Below are 16,964 nucleotides of genomic sequence, written 5' to 3'. Positions count from 1 at the left end.
CTCCTGGCTTCAATAGAAAAACAGGCCTTATTCCTAAAATAAAATCCCAACTTCAGTTTACATTTTTTTTGTAAGTTGTGGAACATGCAATTTAAAAGAGAGGCCAGTCATCAATTAAAATTCCAAGATGTCTATATGAGGTTACAGCATCAATATCATTGCCGACAGATAGTAATAGGTGAAAGGTTCAGAGATCTATTTCTTGCTTTAGAAAACACCATTGGTTTAGTTTTGTCAGTATTGAGGATAAGCTTCAATTGACACAAGGTATGTTGAACAGTATAAAAAGCAGTTTGCAATATCTGGAAAGCTTTTGTGAGAGACGAGGCACAACAATAAATAACAGTATCATCAGCATAAAAGTGAAGTTGCGCATTTTGCAAACTTTTGTCTAAATTATTTATATAAATATTGAATAAGAGGGGACCAAGTACAGAGCCCTGGGGCACACCATTACAGACAGACAATTTAACAGACATGAGCCCATCAAATTGTTCTATCAGACAGATAGTTATCAAAACATGCAACTGCATGCGACCTACGCTCGACAATCTTTGCCTCAGTATAGCCTGATCAGTATAACTGTATCAAAAGCCTTGGCGAGATCAATAAAAAGTGAGACAGTGCTGTTTTTGGTCAAGCCTTCAGTGATATCATGGCTGCTGTAATTGTGCTATGCTTCTTCCTGAAGCCCAATTGGTACATTGATCAAATAGAGTTAGTTTTTATATACTATTTTAGCTTTTCACTAACAAGGGTTTCAAGTATTTTCACTAAGGGTGACAGCTTTGAGATTGACCTGTAATTTTGTTTAAAGAGTTAGATCTCCCTCTTTTAAAAGTGGTAGGACACATGCTGATTTCCAGATCCTTGGAATTTCATTATATTCCAGGGTTAGATTGAACAGATGTGTAAGTGGTTCAGCTATGAAACCAGCTGCCAGTTTTAAAAAGCAGGGATCAAGAAGATCGGGACATGCAGGCTTTCTCTTATCTAAGGATTTCAGGGCTTTATGTACCTCCTGCACTGAGAATGGCAAAAAGCTCAAAGTTTGACCAGCTCTCACTGGTTCCTCCACACAGGGTTGTACAGAGACAGAGGATACTGAATCAAACAGCCTACCAGATTATACAAAGTGCTCATATGCCTACCTTCAGTCTGTATAATGAGTTTACACACTCAGTTCAATGTGTTTCCATATACCGGTTACTGAAAAGAGACATTTGCACAGAAAGTCACACACAACTTCTCAGGGATACAGAAAAATGATGCAACCCTTCCTACTCATTCTAGATCATGTGTAAACCTAAGGTAAGTCTCACGTTTCATGAACATACAGGTTTTGTCACTGAACCCACTGCTTGTTTGTGTTGGGGATTAAAGTCTGTAGTTGGCCCTGGCAGCTACCTAACTGACCTGGAACCAGATTTAAGCCCAATGCAAACACAAAATGCTAATGTTCTCAGAGAAAAGTTTCAAAACAAGGCCAGATTACATTAGACATTTCCCTTTGGTTTAGCTCACAGGCTACCTGTACATCGGCGTACACAGCCATTAGGAATCGGCCCCAAAGCGGCCCTCTTCGAGGGGCCGGAACTGATTGAATTGGCACGGAATCGGGTGTCGGACTCGGCCTGGAATCAAAATGAATGACTGCCCAGAATCATCTGGCCGTTTCCATCTACGTCGGGCCGTTTCCGTCTACGTCGGGCCGTTTCCGTCTACGTCGGGCCGTTTCCGTCTACGTCGGGCCGTTTCCGTCTACGCCGGGCCGTTTCCGTCTACGTCGGGCCGTTTCCGTCTACGCCGGGCCGTTTCCGTTTCCGTCTACACCGGGCCATCGGGCCGTTTCCGTCTACACCGGGCCGTTTCCGTCTACACCGGGCCATCGGGCCGTTTCCATCTACACCGGGCCGTTTCCATCTACATCGGGCCGTTTCCATCTACATCGGGCCGTCTCCGTTTCCATCTACACCGGGCCATCGGGCCGTTTCCATCTACACCGGGCCATCGGGCCATCTCCATCTACACCGGGCTGTTTCCATCTACATCGGGCCGTTTCCATCTACACCGGGCCATCGGGCCGTTTCCTTCTCACCGGGCCGTTTCCATCTACACCGGGCCGTTTCTACATCGGGCCGTTTCCATCTACACCGGCCATCGGGCCGTTTCCATCACCGGGCCGTTTCCGTCTACACCGGGCCATCGGGCCGTTTCCATCTACACCGGGCGTTTCCATCTACATCGGGCCATCTCCATCTACACCGGGCTGTTTCCATCTACATCGGGCCGTTTCCATCTATCACCGGGCCATCGGGCCGTTTCCTTCTACACCGGGCCGTTTCCATCTACACCGGGCCGTTTCCATCTACATCGGGCCGTTTCCATCTACACCGGGCCATCGGGCCGTTTCCATCTACACCGGGCCGTTTCCGTCTACACCGGGCCGTTTCCGCCCATCTACGGGCCATCGGGCCGTTTCCGTCTTTCGTCGGGCCGTTTTCCGTCTACGTCGGGCCGTTTCCGTCTACACCGGGCCGTTTCCGTCTACGTCGGGCCGTTTCCGTCTACGCCGGGCCGTTTCCGTCTACGCCGGGCCGTTTCCGTCTACACCGGGCCGTCTCCGTCTACATCGGGCCGTTTCCATCTACACCGGGCCATCGGGCCGTTTCCGTCTACATCTGGCCGTTTCCATCTACATCGGGCCGTTTCCATCTACATCGGGCCGTTTCCATCTACATCGGGCCATCGGGCCGTTTCCATCTACACCGGGTCATCGGGCCGTTTCCATCTACATCGGGCCGTTTCCGTCTACATCGGGCCGTTTCCGTCTACATCGGGCCGTCTCCGTCTACATCGGGCCGTTTCCATCTACACCGGGCCATCGGGCCGTTTCCATCTACATCGGGCCGTCTCCATCTACATCGGGCCGTTTCCATCTACACCGGGCCATCGGGCCGTTTCCATCTACATCTGGCCGTCTCCATCTACATTGGGCCGTTTCCTTCTACATCGGGCTGTTTCCTTCTACACCGGGCCGTTTCCATCTAAACCAGGCCGTTTCCATCTAAACCGGGCCGTTTCCTTCTACATCGGGCCGTTTCCATCTACACCGGGCCGTTTCCTTCTACATCGGGCCGTTTCCATCTACACCGGGCCGTTTCCATCTACATCGGGCCGTTTCCATCTACATCGGGCCATCGGGCCGTTTCCATCTACACCGGGCCATCGGGCCGGGCCGTTTCCATCTACATCGGGCCGTTTCTCCATCGGGCCGTTTCCATCTACACCGGGCCATCGGGCCGTTTCCATCTACACCGGGCCGTTTCCATCTACATCGGGCCGTTTCCATCTACACCGGGCCATCGGGCCGTTTCCATCTACATCGGGCCGTTTCCATCTACACATCGGGCCGTTTCCATCTACACCGGGCCGTTTCCATCTACATCGGGCCGTTTCCATCTACACCGGGCCGTTTCCATCTACACCGGGCCGTTTCCATCTACACCGGGCCGTTTCCATCTACATCGGGCCGTCTCCATCTACATCGGGCCGTTTCCTTCTACACCGGGCCGTTTCCTTCTACATCGGGCCGTTTCCTTCTACATCGGGCCGTTTCCATCTACACCGGGCCGTTTCCATCTACATCTGGCCGTCTCCATCTACATCGGGCCGTTTCCATCTACATCGGGCCGTTTCCATCTACATCGGGCCATCTACATCGGGCCGTTTCCATCTACACCGGGCCGTTTCCATCTACATCGGGCCGTTTCCGTCTACACCGGGCCGTTTCCGTCTACACCGGGCCGTTTCCATCTACCGGAATTCAGACGACTTTGCCGGCATCTTACTTGAACCCCCCTAGAAGCGGCCCGATGCAAATTTAAATAAATGTATACAAATTGTCTAATTTTTGTAATTTTAAATATTACTATTATACCCATCCACAAAAAAATAGTTTTGTGTCGGAGGAAACACCATACAGTCGTGGCCAAAAGTTTTGAGAATGACACATATTAATTTCCACAAAGTTTGCTGCTTCAGTGTCTTTAGATATTTTTGTCAGATGTTACTAGGGAATAATTACAAGCATTTCATAAGTGTCAAAGGCTTTTATTGACAATTACATGAAGTTGATGCAAAGAGTCAATATTTGCCGTGTTGATCCATCTTTTTCAAGACCTCTGCAATCTTCCCTGGCATGCTGTCAATTAACTTCTGGGCCACATCCTGACTGATGGCAGCCCATTCTTGCATAATCGATGCTTGGAGTTTGTCAGAATTTGTGGGTTTTTGTTTGGTCTACCCGCCTCTTGAGGATTGACTACAAGTTCTCAATGGGATTAACGTCTGGGGAGCTTCCTGACCATGGACCCAAAATATTGATGTTTTGTTCCCCGAGCCACTTAGTTATCACTTTTGCCTTATGGCAAGGTGCTCCATCATGCTGGAAAAGGCATTGTTCGTCACCAACCTGTTCCTGGATGGTTGGGAGAAGTTGCGCTCTGAGGATGTGTTGGGACCATTCTTTATTCATGGCTGTGTTCTTAGACAAAATTGTGAGTGAGCCCACTCCCTTGGCTGAGAAGCAACCCCACACATGAATGGTCTCAGGATGCTTTACTGTTGGCATGACACAGGACTGATGGTAGCACTCACCTTGTCTTCTCTGGACAAGCTTTTTTCCGGATGCCCCAAACAATCGGAAAGGGGACTTTACCCCAGTCCTCAGCAGTCTAATCCCTGTACCTTTTGCACAATATCAGTCTGTCCCTGATGTTTTTCCTGGAGAGAAGTGCCTTGTTTCCAGCCCTTCTTGACACCAGGCCATCCTCAAACTCTTCGCTTCACTGTGCGTGCAGATGCACTCACACCTGCCTGCTGCCATTCCTGAGCAAGCTCTGTACTGGTGGTGCTCCGATCCCGCAGCTGAATCAACTTTAAGAGACGGTCCTGGCGCTTGCTGGACTTTCTTGGGCGCCCTGAAGCCTTCTTCACTCGGGAGGCTCCATCCACAAAGTTTTTAATGTTTATCATTTGTCTTGCACAAAGTATCAAAATACTAAAATACTACACAGGACTCTTAAAGAATTTAATTTAAATGTTAATTGTATTTTTTCACAGAAACAATGAGAAAATATGGAAAAAATAATAATGAAATGTTAATTATATAAAGCAGCCCGTGTAATCATCTGCCAGAGAGTAGCCCCAATCGGCCCGAGCCCCAAGTAATACATTTGGGCCAGATAACTCACACCGGAATCGGCCCGAGCTCAATCCCCGCATCCTAGCCATAAGTAATACTGCCGAAAGCGGCCAAGTCTCGGGCCACATGACGTCGGCCGAGTCTGATTCTCAGCCAAATCCCCCGTCTCTCAGCCGAAATCGCCCCAGATCCACTGTGCTAGCTGGGAGGAGATGCTGTTATGTTAGCTCACAGGCTACCTGTACATCAGCGTAAACAGGAGAGGTTGTTATGTTAGCTCACAGGCTACCTGTACATCAGTGCAAACAGGAGAGGCTGTTATGTTAGCTCACAGGCTACCTGTACATCAGCGCAAACAGGAGAGGTTGTTATGTTAGCTCACAGGCTACCTGTACATCAGTGCAAACAGGAGAGGCTGTTATGTTAGCTCACAGGCTACCTGTACATCAGCGCAAACAGGAGAGGCTGTTATGTTAGCTCACAGGCTACCTGTACATCAGCGTACACAGGAGAGGCTGTTATGTTAGCTCACAGGCTACCTGTACATCAGCGTACACAGGAGAGGCTGTTATGTAATACGGTAGCATGTTAGTGTTAGCATGTAGCCTAGCTGAGATATTTGGCTGAACAGGCTCTCTGTATCCTGTGTGTGTGTCTCTCGCTCGCTCCGCCCCGCCTATACAACGGTAGGGGAAACATTGAGTGAACCTGTGGTTCATTGTCTGTCTGTGTTCCTACAGGACGCATGAGAAGGGCTTCTGCCAGCCCTACCTGGGCATCGCTTGTGCCCGCTTCATCGGCAACCGCAGCATCTACGTGGAATCTCTGCAGATGCAGGGAGAGAGTGAGAACCGCATCACAGGTGAGATCACACCCCCTCGACCACCGTTATGCTCTGGGGGGAAAGTTCCCACTAGGTACAGATCTAGGATCAGCTTCCCCTCCCCAAATGCTAACCTTCACTATTGGCAGGGGAAACTTCAAAACTGAACCAAGATCAGGGCCATCTAGGGGCAAATTCAGTACACTGTGTTTTGTCTCCATTACTACCAGAGAGATACAATGTTGTGTTGTCTTATTTTGATTTAAATCAAGAATACCCTGACGACATCCATAATTTTGCATTTCAAGGCTAGTCCATTATTAGACAATAATGCATGCATTTATTAGCCATAATGTAAATGTTCCATATTTAGTTCAACACCTAGAACTGGAAAACCGGACACTGGAATAAAAATGATCCCATTTCATTCAGATTTGACTTTGTCTGCTTGGTCGGTTTAGTAGTGATGTGCCTTGAATTTATCTCTCAATCATTTATTGTTCGCCAATTTGCTGCCCACTTATATTATAATGTTCTGACCCACCGTACAGCGCTTCTTTATTTTCACTGTGACTCATATGTCCTGGGTATGGTTCCAAAATTCCAGGAACTTTCAATAAATTCCCTGGTTTTTCCTAAATTCCAGAGGGAATAAGAAGGAAATCCAGATTCCTCCGACCAAGATTTCGGTTTAAACCAGTGAATTTGTTGAAAGTTCCTGGAATTTTGCAACCCTAGACCCGGGAATGCCCATGAGAAGTTATGTCCCTGGGCTGCCCATGGGGAGGCACGTCCCTGGGCTGCCCGTGGAGAGGCACGTCCCGGGGCTGCCCGTGGGGAGGCACGTCCCGGGGCTGCCCGTGGGGAGGCACGTCCCGGGGCTGCCCGTGGGGAGGCACGTCCCGGGGCTGCCCGTGGGGAGGCACGTCCCGGGGCTGCCCGTGGGGAGGCACGTCCCGGGGCTGCCCGTGGGGAGGCACGTCCCGGGGCTGCCCGTGGGGAGGCACGTCCCGGGGCTGCCCGTGGGGAGGCACGTCCCGGGGCTGCCCGTGGGGAGGCACGTCCCGGGGCTGCCCGTGGGGAGGCACGTCCCGGGGCTGCCCGTGGGGGAGGTATGCCAAATTACAGTCACAAGCTCTGCTGGAGTAAAACACTGTCTGTTTCTCTCGCTTTCTGGCTTATTCACACCCGCACACAAAAATGCAAGCACATAATCGCTTCGCACAGATATGATGTGTGTTTTAAACATTTCCATGTTTTCCACGTGATGTAGATGAAGGGTCGTTTTGTAGAATGCATAAGGAAAGGATTGTTTTGAGTTTTGTATAGATCTGGAGGCTATTAAAGTATGTATGGCAACCAAATCTGACTGGTGAAAATTGCCCTGGCAGATCATGGTACATATCAGATCTGTAAAATTGGGGGTTCTGGGGGGGGGGATTTTAAACCTTCGGAATGCACGGGTTTTTACACAAAACAGATGCCAAGTACAGTTACCTAACTCGAGTTTAAGATACCATAAGGACATAGAAAATATGACTAAGAAGTATAATCTTATCGTTAAGCCCCTCAAATGAAATACATTTGAAGCAATAACTCTGTCAGAGAAGATATTGCCCCATGATTCCTCTGTCCCAAACTCGGGCTGCATCACAAATGGCACCCTGTTCCCTATATAGTGCACAGCTTTGGACCATAGGGCTCTGGTCAAAAGTAGTGCCCTACATGAGGAATAGGGGGTGCCGTTTTGGGACGTAACCCTGTTCTGTTTGGCATGGGTTCTCTCAGGAAATGAGGGTATTTTCTTTCATTACTTTCACTCCTCTATGTAATAATATCTTATAGTGAGGACATGGTGTCCCTACCTCAAGTAGAAGACCAACCCCCAAAAACAGAAAAGGCTCATGGGAAGAGTTTCCCATTCACTTTGCTTACTTTGCATTGATGGCATACCAAAGTTGATATAAAGACAATAGTGCTTCAGAATGGACCCCGGGAAGAGTAGATGCTACATGTGCTGCAGCTAATGGAGATCCTAATGAAAGGCTAAATACTAGAATCAGAATATACTCTTTGAATGGCATCTCTAAATTTGGCCAAACTCATCACCATCATATATTCTTGCGAATTCAAGGGGTAGGTTGACCAGTGCCCATATTCAATCAAATGTCTCAGAGTAGCAGTGCTGATCTAGTCAATTCTGCCTTTTAGGTCATAATGAATAAGATTTACATAGACAATGGGCACCTAATCCTGAATCAGCACTCTTACTCTGAGACACATAATGGATAGGAGCCCGGAACAATCAGGGTCCATTAAGAGTTCTGAACCTCTTGATGAGGTCACTAGGCGTTGAACTCAAGTCTCTATAATATAATGACTCACTACTCCTGCTCTCCCCCCCCACAGCTGCGTTCACCATGATCGGCACTTCCACGCAGCTCTCGGACCAGTGCTCCAAGTTCGCCATCCCCTCCTTCTGCCACTACGTGTTCCCGCTGTGCGACGAGGGGGCTCGGGGCCCGCGGCGCCGCCAGCTGTGCCGTGATGAGTGCGAGGCACTAGAGAACGAGTTGTGCTACACCGAGTACACCATCGCCCGCTCCAACCCTCTCATCCTTATGCAGCTGGAACTGCCCAGCTGCCACCTGCTGCCCCACCCGAGCTCGCCCGACGCTGCCAACTGCATGAGGATCGGGGTGCCCCTGGACAAGCTGGGCACATGTAAGTGGACAATAGACATAGACACATAGACATGAACACATAAGACAAGGACATGTAGGTGGACACCTGAACACAAACATGCAGGCAGAGGTGGACAGACGGATAGACAGACATAGGTTGTCGCCTATATTTTGTAATATGCACATTTTTGAATGACATTTCATTACATCATCAGGTCAAGGAACTATGGGGCGGCAGGGTAGCCTAGTGGTTAGAGGGTAGCCTAGTGGACTAGTAACTGGAAGGTTGCAAGTTCAAACCCCCGAGCTGACAAGGTACAAATCTGTCGTTCTGCCCCTGAACAGGCAGTTAACCCACTGTTCCTAGTCCGTCATTGAAAATAAGAATTTGTTCTGACTTGCCTGGTTAAATAAAGGTAAATGAAAAAAAAAAAGGTTGTTTGTATTGTGTATCTAGGGGGCCCTCTTGTGGCATTTCTGGAAATTGTTACTTTGACACATTTAGGTAGGGGGAACAACATTTGAAGAAACTTAACACAACTTCAAACTTGCTTCTTCTTCCTTATTTGATTTCCTGGCAGTTATAATTCAAACATTGTAAAAACATAGATGAAGTCATCCAAAACTAACTTTTAATCTTCGTGAAAGATTCGCCAACAGATCACAGCTGCTACAATGGCAGCGGAGCCAACTACAAGGGCACGGTGAGCGTCTCCAAGTCGGGCTACCCCTGCCAGCCGTGGAGTGCCCAGTACCCCCACAGCCACCACCTGTCCCCCGTGGAGTATCCTGAGCTGCGAGGGGGCCACAACTTCTGCCGTAACCCCGGGGGCCAGATGGAGGGTCCCTGGTGCTTCACCCTTGACCTGCAGGTCAGAGTGGACCTGTGCGACGTCCGCCCCTGCAGTGAGTACTGAACCCCCAGAGTTATTTCATGGCTGGCTGTTGATTTCCATGGAAAATACTCCTGGGCTACAGCACTCAAATACTTATTTACTAAACTTAATAAGAGCTGAGCATGTCTTTTTAGCATTTTGTCACCGATTTGGCACATCCCCTCCACACTTCACATAAAAGGTGTGAGATCTAAGAGTCCACGTCTGGTGGAAAATGTTAGGATGAGTAGTAAAAAAGTAATGTGTTTGTTTGTGATGCCAGTGGTACCATATGTGCATAATGATAGTGTTACCTTTTACTACATGCCATGCCATTCCTCTTACATGAGTACACTTGGACGTTTCTACATTGCATTATATGTACACACGTAATAGGCCAATTTTTCCGGACCCAGATAAAACCTTTAATGAACTAAAATCTAGGCTCAGTGAAGAATCTCCATTGAAAGTGCTTTTCAGTCCAAGAATCTGAATCTGGAAAATCTGCATTTAATCAATAAAAACACTAAAGTAGTTAACTCAGCAAGGCCCAGTTCAAGGTAGAGTCAGCAATACACAAAGTAAAACCACAATATCGGGTCAATTTCCGAACAAATAAATTCCTCTGTTTTGGTCCCATAGCTACCACATTGCAGCGTGAAGTGTGTCTGTGTAGATGTGCAGATACACTGTGTGAGTGCAAAGTCTTTCAACGTGTTCTCCACCTAAATGTGTGAGGTGCTGCTTGCGGCGACATTATACTGCTGAGTGTCAGTTTGACTAAAGACATACCCTGTTTGACCTTTGACCTCCAGCACCGCCAGAGAACCTGAAGAAGGAGATCCTGTACATCTTGATCCCCAGCATCGCCATCCCACTGGTCATCGCCTGCCTTTTCTTCTTGGTCTGCATGTGCCGCAACAAGCAGAAGGAGCCCACTGACACTCCCCCTCGCCGTCAGCTCACTGCTTCGCCCAGCCAGGACATGGAGCTGCCACTGCTCAACCAGCACAAGCACCAGGTGGGCTAGCTACAGTCATAAGGGCTAAGTACTGTAATGTATGCTAACTACTGTCATTTATTTACTTTTTACCTTTATTTAACCAGGCAAGTCAGTTAAGAACAAATTCTTATTTTCAATGACGGCCTAGGAACAGTGGGTTAACTGCCTGTTCAGGGGTAGAACGACAGATTTGTACCTTGTCAGCTCTGGGATTTGAACTTGCAACCTTCCGGTTACTAGTCCAACACTCTAACATATGGGCTAGCTACAGTCATATGGGGTTGGCTAGCTACTGTCATATGGGCTAGCTACTGTCATATGGGCTAGCTACTGTCAAGGGGTTGGCTAGCTACTGTCAAGGGGTTGGCTAGCTACTGTCATATGGTGTTGGCTAGCTACTGTCATATGGTGTTGGCTAGCTACTGTCATATGGTGTTGGCTAGCTACTGTCATATGGTGTTGGCTAGCTACTGTCATATGGGCTAGCTACTGTCATATGGTGTTGGCTAGCAACTGTCATATGGTGTTGGCTGGCAACTGTCATATGGGGTTGGCTAGCTACTGTCATATGGTGTTGGCTAGCTACTGTCATATGGTGTTGGCTAGCAACTGTCATATGGGGTTTGCTAGCTACTGTCATATGGGGCTAGCTACCATCATATGGGGTTAACTACTGTCATGGGGTTGGCTAGCTACTGTCATATGGTGTTGGCTAGCTACTGTCATATGGGGTTGGCTAGCTACCGTCATATGGGGCTAGCTACCGTCATATGGGGTTAACTACTGTCATATGGGGTTGGCTAGCTACTGTCATATGGGGTTGGCTAGCTACTGTCATATGGTGTTGGCTAGCAACTGTCATATGGGGTTTGCTAGCTACTGTCATATGGTGTTGGCTAGCTACTGTCATATGGGGCTAGCTACCATCATATGGGGTTAACTACTGTCATATGGGGTTGGCTAGCTACTGTCATGGTGTTGGTTAGCTACTGTCATGGTGTTGGCTAGCTACTGTCACATGGGGTTAACTGCTGTCATATGTCATATGGGGGTAACTACTGTCATATGGGGTTAACTAGTGTCATATGGGGTTAACTAGTGTCATATGGGGGCAACTAGTGTCATATGGGGGCAACTAGTGTCATATGGGGGCAACTAGTGTCATGGGGGCAACTAGTGCCATATATGTGGGTAACTACAGTCATATGGGTAACTACAGTCATATGGGGTAACTACAGTCATATGGGGTAACTACAGTCATGGGGTAACTACAGTCATATGGGGTAACTACAGTCATATGGGGTAACTACAGTCATATGGGGGTAACTACAGTCATATGGGGGTAACTACAGTCATATGGGGTAACTACAGTCATATGGGGGTAACTAGTGCCATATGGGGGTAACTAGTGCCATATGGGGGTAACTAGTGCCATATGGGGGTAACTACTGTAATATATGTGGGTAACTACAGTCATGTGGTGTAACTACAGTCATGTGGGGTAACTACAGTCATGTGGGGGTAACTAGTGTCATATGGGGTAACTAGTGTCATATGGGGGTAACTAGTGGCATATGGGGTAACTAGTGTCATATGGGGGTAACTAGTGTCATATGGGGGTAACTAGTGCCATATGGGGGTAACTAGTGCCATATGGGGGTAACTAGTGCCATATGGGGGTAACTAGTGCCATATGTGGTAACTACAGTCATATGGGGTAACTACAGTCATATGGGGGTAACTACAGTCATATGGGGTTGGCTAGCTACTGTCATATGGGCTAGCTACTGTCAAGGGGTTGGCTAGCTACTGTCAAGGGGTTGGCTAGCTACTGTCATATGGTGTTGGTTAGCTACTGTCATATGGTGTTGGTTAGCTACTGTCATATGGTGTTGGCTAGCTACTGTCATATGGTGTGGGCTAGCTACTGTCATATGGTGTTGGCTAGCAACTGTCATATGGGGTTTGCTAGCTACTGTCATATGGGGCTAGCTACTGTCATATGGGGCTAGCTACCATCATATGGGGTTAACTACTGTCATATGGGGTTGGCTAGCTACTGTCATATGGGGTTGGCTAGCTACTGTCATATGGGCTAGCTACTGTCATGGGGTTGGCTAGCTACTGTCATATGGTGTTGGCTAGCTACTGTCATATGGGGTTGGCTAGCTACTGTCATATGGGGTTGGCTAGCTACCGTCATATGGGGCTAGCTACCATCATATGTGGTTAACTACTGTCATATGGGGTTGGCTAGCAACTGCCATATGGGCTAGCTACTGTCATGGGGTTGGCTAGCTACTGTCATATGGGCTAGCTACTGTCATATGGTGTTGGTTAGCTACTGTCATGGTGTTGGCTAGCTACTGTCACATGGGGTTAACTGCTGTCATATGGGGTTAACTACTGTCATATGGGGTTAACTACTGTCATATGGGGGTAACTACTGTCATATGGGGGTAACTACTGTCATATGGGGGTAACTACTGTCATATGGGGGTAACTACTGTCATATGGGGGTAACTAGTGTCATATGGGGGTAACTAGTGTCATATGGGGGTAACTAGTGTCATATGGGGGTAACTAGTGTCATATGGGGGCAACTAGTGTCATATGGGGGCAACTAGTGTCATATGGGGGCAACTAGTGTCATATGGGGGCAACTAGTGTCATATGGGGGCAACTAGTGTCATATGGGGGCAACTAGTGCCATATGTGGGTAACTAGTGACATATGGGGGTAACTAGTGACATATGGGGGTAACTAGTGACATATGGGGGTAACTAGTGACATATGGGGTTAACTAGTGTCATATGGGCTAGCTACCGGCATATGGTCTAGCTACAGGCATATGGGCTAGCTAGTGACTTCTAATGACCTTATCCTTTGCAGCAGAGTTAACTCTGATCTTCCTTTCCTGTGGCGGTCTTCATACGATCATATTGGTTTTTGCGACTGCACTTGTTCCAGATTGACTGACTGTCATGTCTTAAAGTAGTGATGGACTGTCGTTTCTCTTTGCTTATTTGAGCTGTTCTTGCCATGATATGGACTTGGTCTTTTACCAAATAGGGCTATCTTCTGTATACCACCCCTTCCTTGTAACAACACAACTGATTGGCTCAAATGCAATTAAGAAGGAAAGATATTCCACAAATGTACTTTTAACATGTCACAGCTGTTAATTGAAATGCATTCCAGGTGACTACCTCATGAAGCTGGTTGAGAGAATGCCAAGAGTGTGAAAAGCTGGCAAATGGTGGTTACTTTGAAGAATCAAAAATGTGAAATATATTTGGATTGTTTACCACTTTTAGTTACTACATGGTTACATATGTCTTTTTTCATAGTTTTGATGTCTTCACTGTTATTCTACAATGTAGAAAATACTAAAAACAAAGAAAAACCCTTGAATGAGTAGGTGTGTCCAAACTTTTGACTGTTATTGTATGTGTTATTTTAACATCAGCATGAATCAGTGTCAGTTTTTAAAAAAAAACTCTAATTCTCTCTCTGTTTTCCCCTTGTGACCCAGGCAAAGCTGCGGGAGATCAACCTCTCAGCGGTGCGCTTCATGGAGGAGCTGGGCGAGGACCGCTTCGGCAAAGTCTACAAGGGCCACCTATACGGCACGGCGCCCGGCGAGCAGACCCAGGTGGTGGCCATCAAGACGGTCAAGGACAAGGACGAGGGCACTCTCCGCGAGGAGTTCCGCCACGAGGCCATGTTGCGCTCGCGCCTCCAGCACCCCAACATTGTGTGCCTGCTGGGCGTGGTGACCAAAGAGCAACCCATCAGCATGATCTTCAGCTACTCGGGCCTGGGCGATCTACACGAGTTTCTGGTCATGCGCTCGCCACACTCAGATGTGGGCAGCTCGGATGACGACAAGACAGTGAAGTCCACGCTGGAGCAGGCCGACTTCCTGCACGTGGTGACACAGGTGGCCGCCGGCATGGAGTATCTGTCCAGCCACCACGTTGTACACAAGGATCTGGCTACCCGCAACATCTTGGTCTGCGACAAGCTCAACGTCAAGATCCTGGACCTGGGCCTCTTCCGGGAGGTCTACTCAGCCGACTACTACAAGCTGATGGGCACCAGCCCCTTCCCCATCCGTTGGATGTCCCCGGAGGCAATCATGTACGGGAAGTTTTCTACCGACTCGGACATCTGGTCCTACGGTGTGGTACTGTGGGAGATCTTCAGCTACGGCCTGCAGCCCTACTGCGGCTACTCCAACCAGGACGTCATCGAGATGGTGCGCAACCGTCAGGTGCTGGCCTGTCCCGATGACTGCCCCGCCTGGATCTACACACTCATGCTAGAGTGCTGGAGCGAGTTCCCGGCACGCCGCCCACGCTTTAAGGACATCCACACTCGCCTGCGCACCTGGGAGAGCCTGTCCAACTACAACAGCTCGGCTCAGACCTCGGGCACCAGCAACACCACCCAGACCAGCTCCCTGAGCACCAGCCCCATCAGTAACATCAGCATGAGTGCAACCAATGCCGCGCGCTACGCCAACCCCAAGAAGAACTCGCCCTTCCCCCAGCCCCAGTTCATGCCCATGAAGGGCCAGATGCACCGGCCCATGTTGCAGCAGCACCCGCAGCAGCTCTACATCCCGGTCAACGGCTACCAGCCCATGCCGGCGTACCCATACATGCAGAACTTCTACCCCATGCAGATGTCCATGCACCAAATGGCGCACCAGCAGATGGCGCACCACCCGCCGCAGATGGTGGCCAAGGCAGGATCGCACCACAGCGGCAGCGGCTCCACCTCCACGGGTTACGTCACCACGGCGCCCTCCAACGCCTCCGGTACGGAGCGAGCGGCCTTGCTCAGCGATAGCCCCAAGGCCAACATGGAGGATATGGCGGACGGTGCGTCCCAGAATGGGCTGGGGCATGGAGAGGACACAACAGTCCCCGAAACTGAATTACTGGGTGATAATGACCTGCCACAGACTGACGACATGGAGATGCACTCGGAGGCATAGGGGGACCGAAAGTCTGGAGGACTGGGGAACAAACTAGAGCTGAAATGCTCTGTGAACTTCATTTGTTTGAGTTCAATTGAGCGCCATTAATAAGTGAAGGGAACGCATTGGAAAAACAGTGACTGAATGTTATTTATGGGTTGTTTAGTTGTCACTGGTGCATCCGAATGATATCAGTGTCTCAGGTTCTTCCCTGCAGGACCCCTTTAGCAAAGTGTCATAAAACGAACCCTGAACCCTGAAAGCCGCTCGACCGAAAACGTCAATGAAGAGAACCATTTTCACCATTTGGGCTGCAGGTGCGACCGGCATGGACAGTGTTCTCACTTTGTTGCAAAGCCATTCAGAAGAATTTAGATTCTTACTGTTTCTGTGCAACATGAAGTATTTTCTTTTCGACAAAGGATTCCTGAAGTTGCCTTGTGTTAATGTTTTCAAAATGTTCAATTGTATAGTAGTAGGCCTACTCCAGAGACGATTTTACTGTGGTTTTACGTGAGACAGGAGTGTGTCAATTTGGCAGAATGTATGATGAATGGACAGAAACATTTATTGGGAGTTTACAGGGCAATTCCACCACTTTTCAACCTCCATTTTCATTGTCTTAATATGTCTATATATGTTAAAATGGCACATGACATCATCAAAAGTTCAAATGTTTAAAAAGTGATTTTTAGAGACTCGTTGCCGATTTTGAAAATCGACGTCTTACTTTTAATTTTTAAAAATCGTACTTTTAATCCATACCATGTTATGTCACAGAGAAGCATTTGTTAGGACCACAGATCATAGAAATGCCATACAGTATGTAGATACTGGTAATGTGCTGGATATAATGAATATGAGGTTGAAAAGTGGCGGAATTGCCCTATTAAAACCTTCCTTAGATACAGTATTTTGGAATAAAACTTTATCAAATAATTGTTATACTCAGTAGATTGATATTGCTCATGGAACATGGATGTGTCACTACTCAACATACATCATGTGATAAGACAAGAAAGAACTGTACATGATAAGTATATTAGCGTGAGAATTGTTGATGTTTAGCCTTATTCCGTTTGAGCCTTATGCTCATATTCTCTTTCGTATGGGCTTGTATGTTACACGTTGCTCAACTTCAACTTTGATACCCTGTTTTACAGATTTGTAATTTATGTAATTATTATTTTTTTAAACACAATTTTTGTTTTATTATGCGTTGTTGGCAAATAAGTGTTTAGTCTTGAGGTTAATACTTAAATGTCATTGCAACCAGATATTAGCTTTTTTTTTTTTCTCCGTAAAGGTGTAATAACAAATGTTAACCATATATTGTATACATCCAGCCACATGGAGTATCCAATAAAGTGATACATTATAAAGACA

The 16,964-nt window shown here is 47.9% G+C and overlaps 1 protein-coding gene across 2 annotated transcripts in view; it reads left to right on the top strand.

Annotated features, from left to right (window-relative positions):
* The window catches only part of ror2 (receptor tyrosine kinase-like orphan receptor 2), a 201,061-nt gene extending 184,097 nt beyond the window's left edge, over positions 1-16,964 (top strand). Inside the window, exons 5-9 of one of the 2 annotated variants that reach the window (XM_024381472.2) lie at positions 5,947-6,068; positions 8,439-8,753; positions 9,374-9,619; positions 10,404-10,609; positions 14,127-16,964. In XM_024381472.2, coding sequence (XP_024237240.1) covers positions 5,947-6,068; positions 8,439-8,753; positions 9,374-9,619; positions 10,404-10,609; positions 14,127-15,596 — 2,359 coding nt within the window. In that variant the 3' untranslated portion in view covers positions 15,597-16,964. Of the gene's footprint in view, positions 1-5,946; positions 6,069-8,438; positions 8,754-9,361; positions 9,620-10,403; positions 10,610-14,126 lie in introns of both variants that reach the window. The other variant, XM_024381471.2, reaches the window with a different exon arrangement.

This window comes from Oncorhynchus tshawytscha, linkage group LG20 (genome assembly GCF_018296145.1).
Source record: "Oncorhynchus tshawytscha isolate Ot180627B linkage group LG20, Otsh_v2.0, whole genome shotgun sequence".
Taxonomy (NCBI): Eukaryota; Metazoa; Chordata; class Actinopteri; order Salmoniformes; family Salmonidae; genus Oncorhynchus; species Oncorhynchus tshawytscha.
This window is presented reverse-complemented; position numbering and strand designations above follow the sequence as displayed.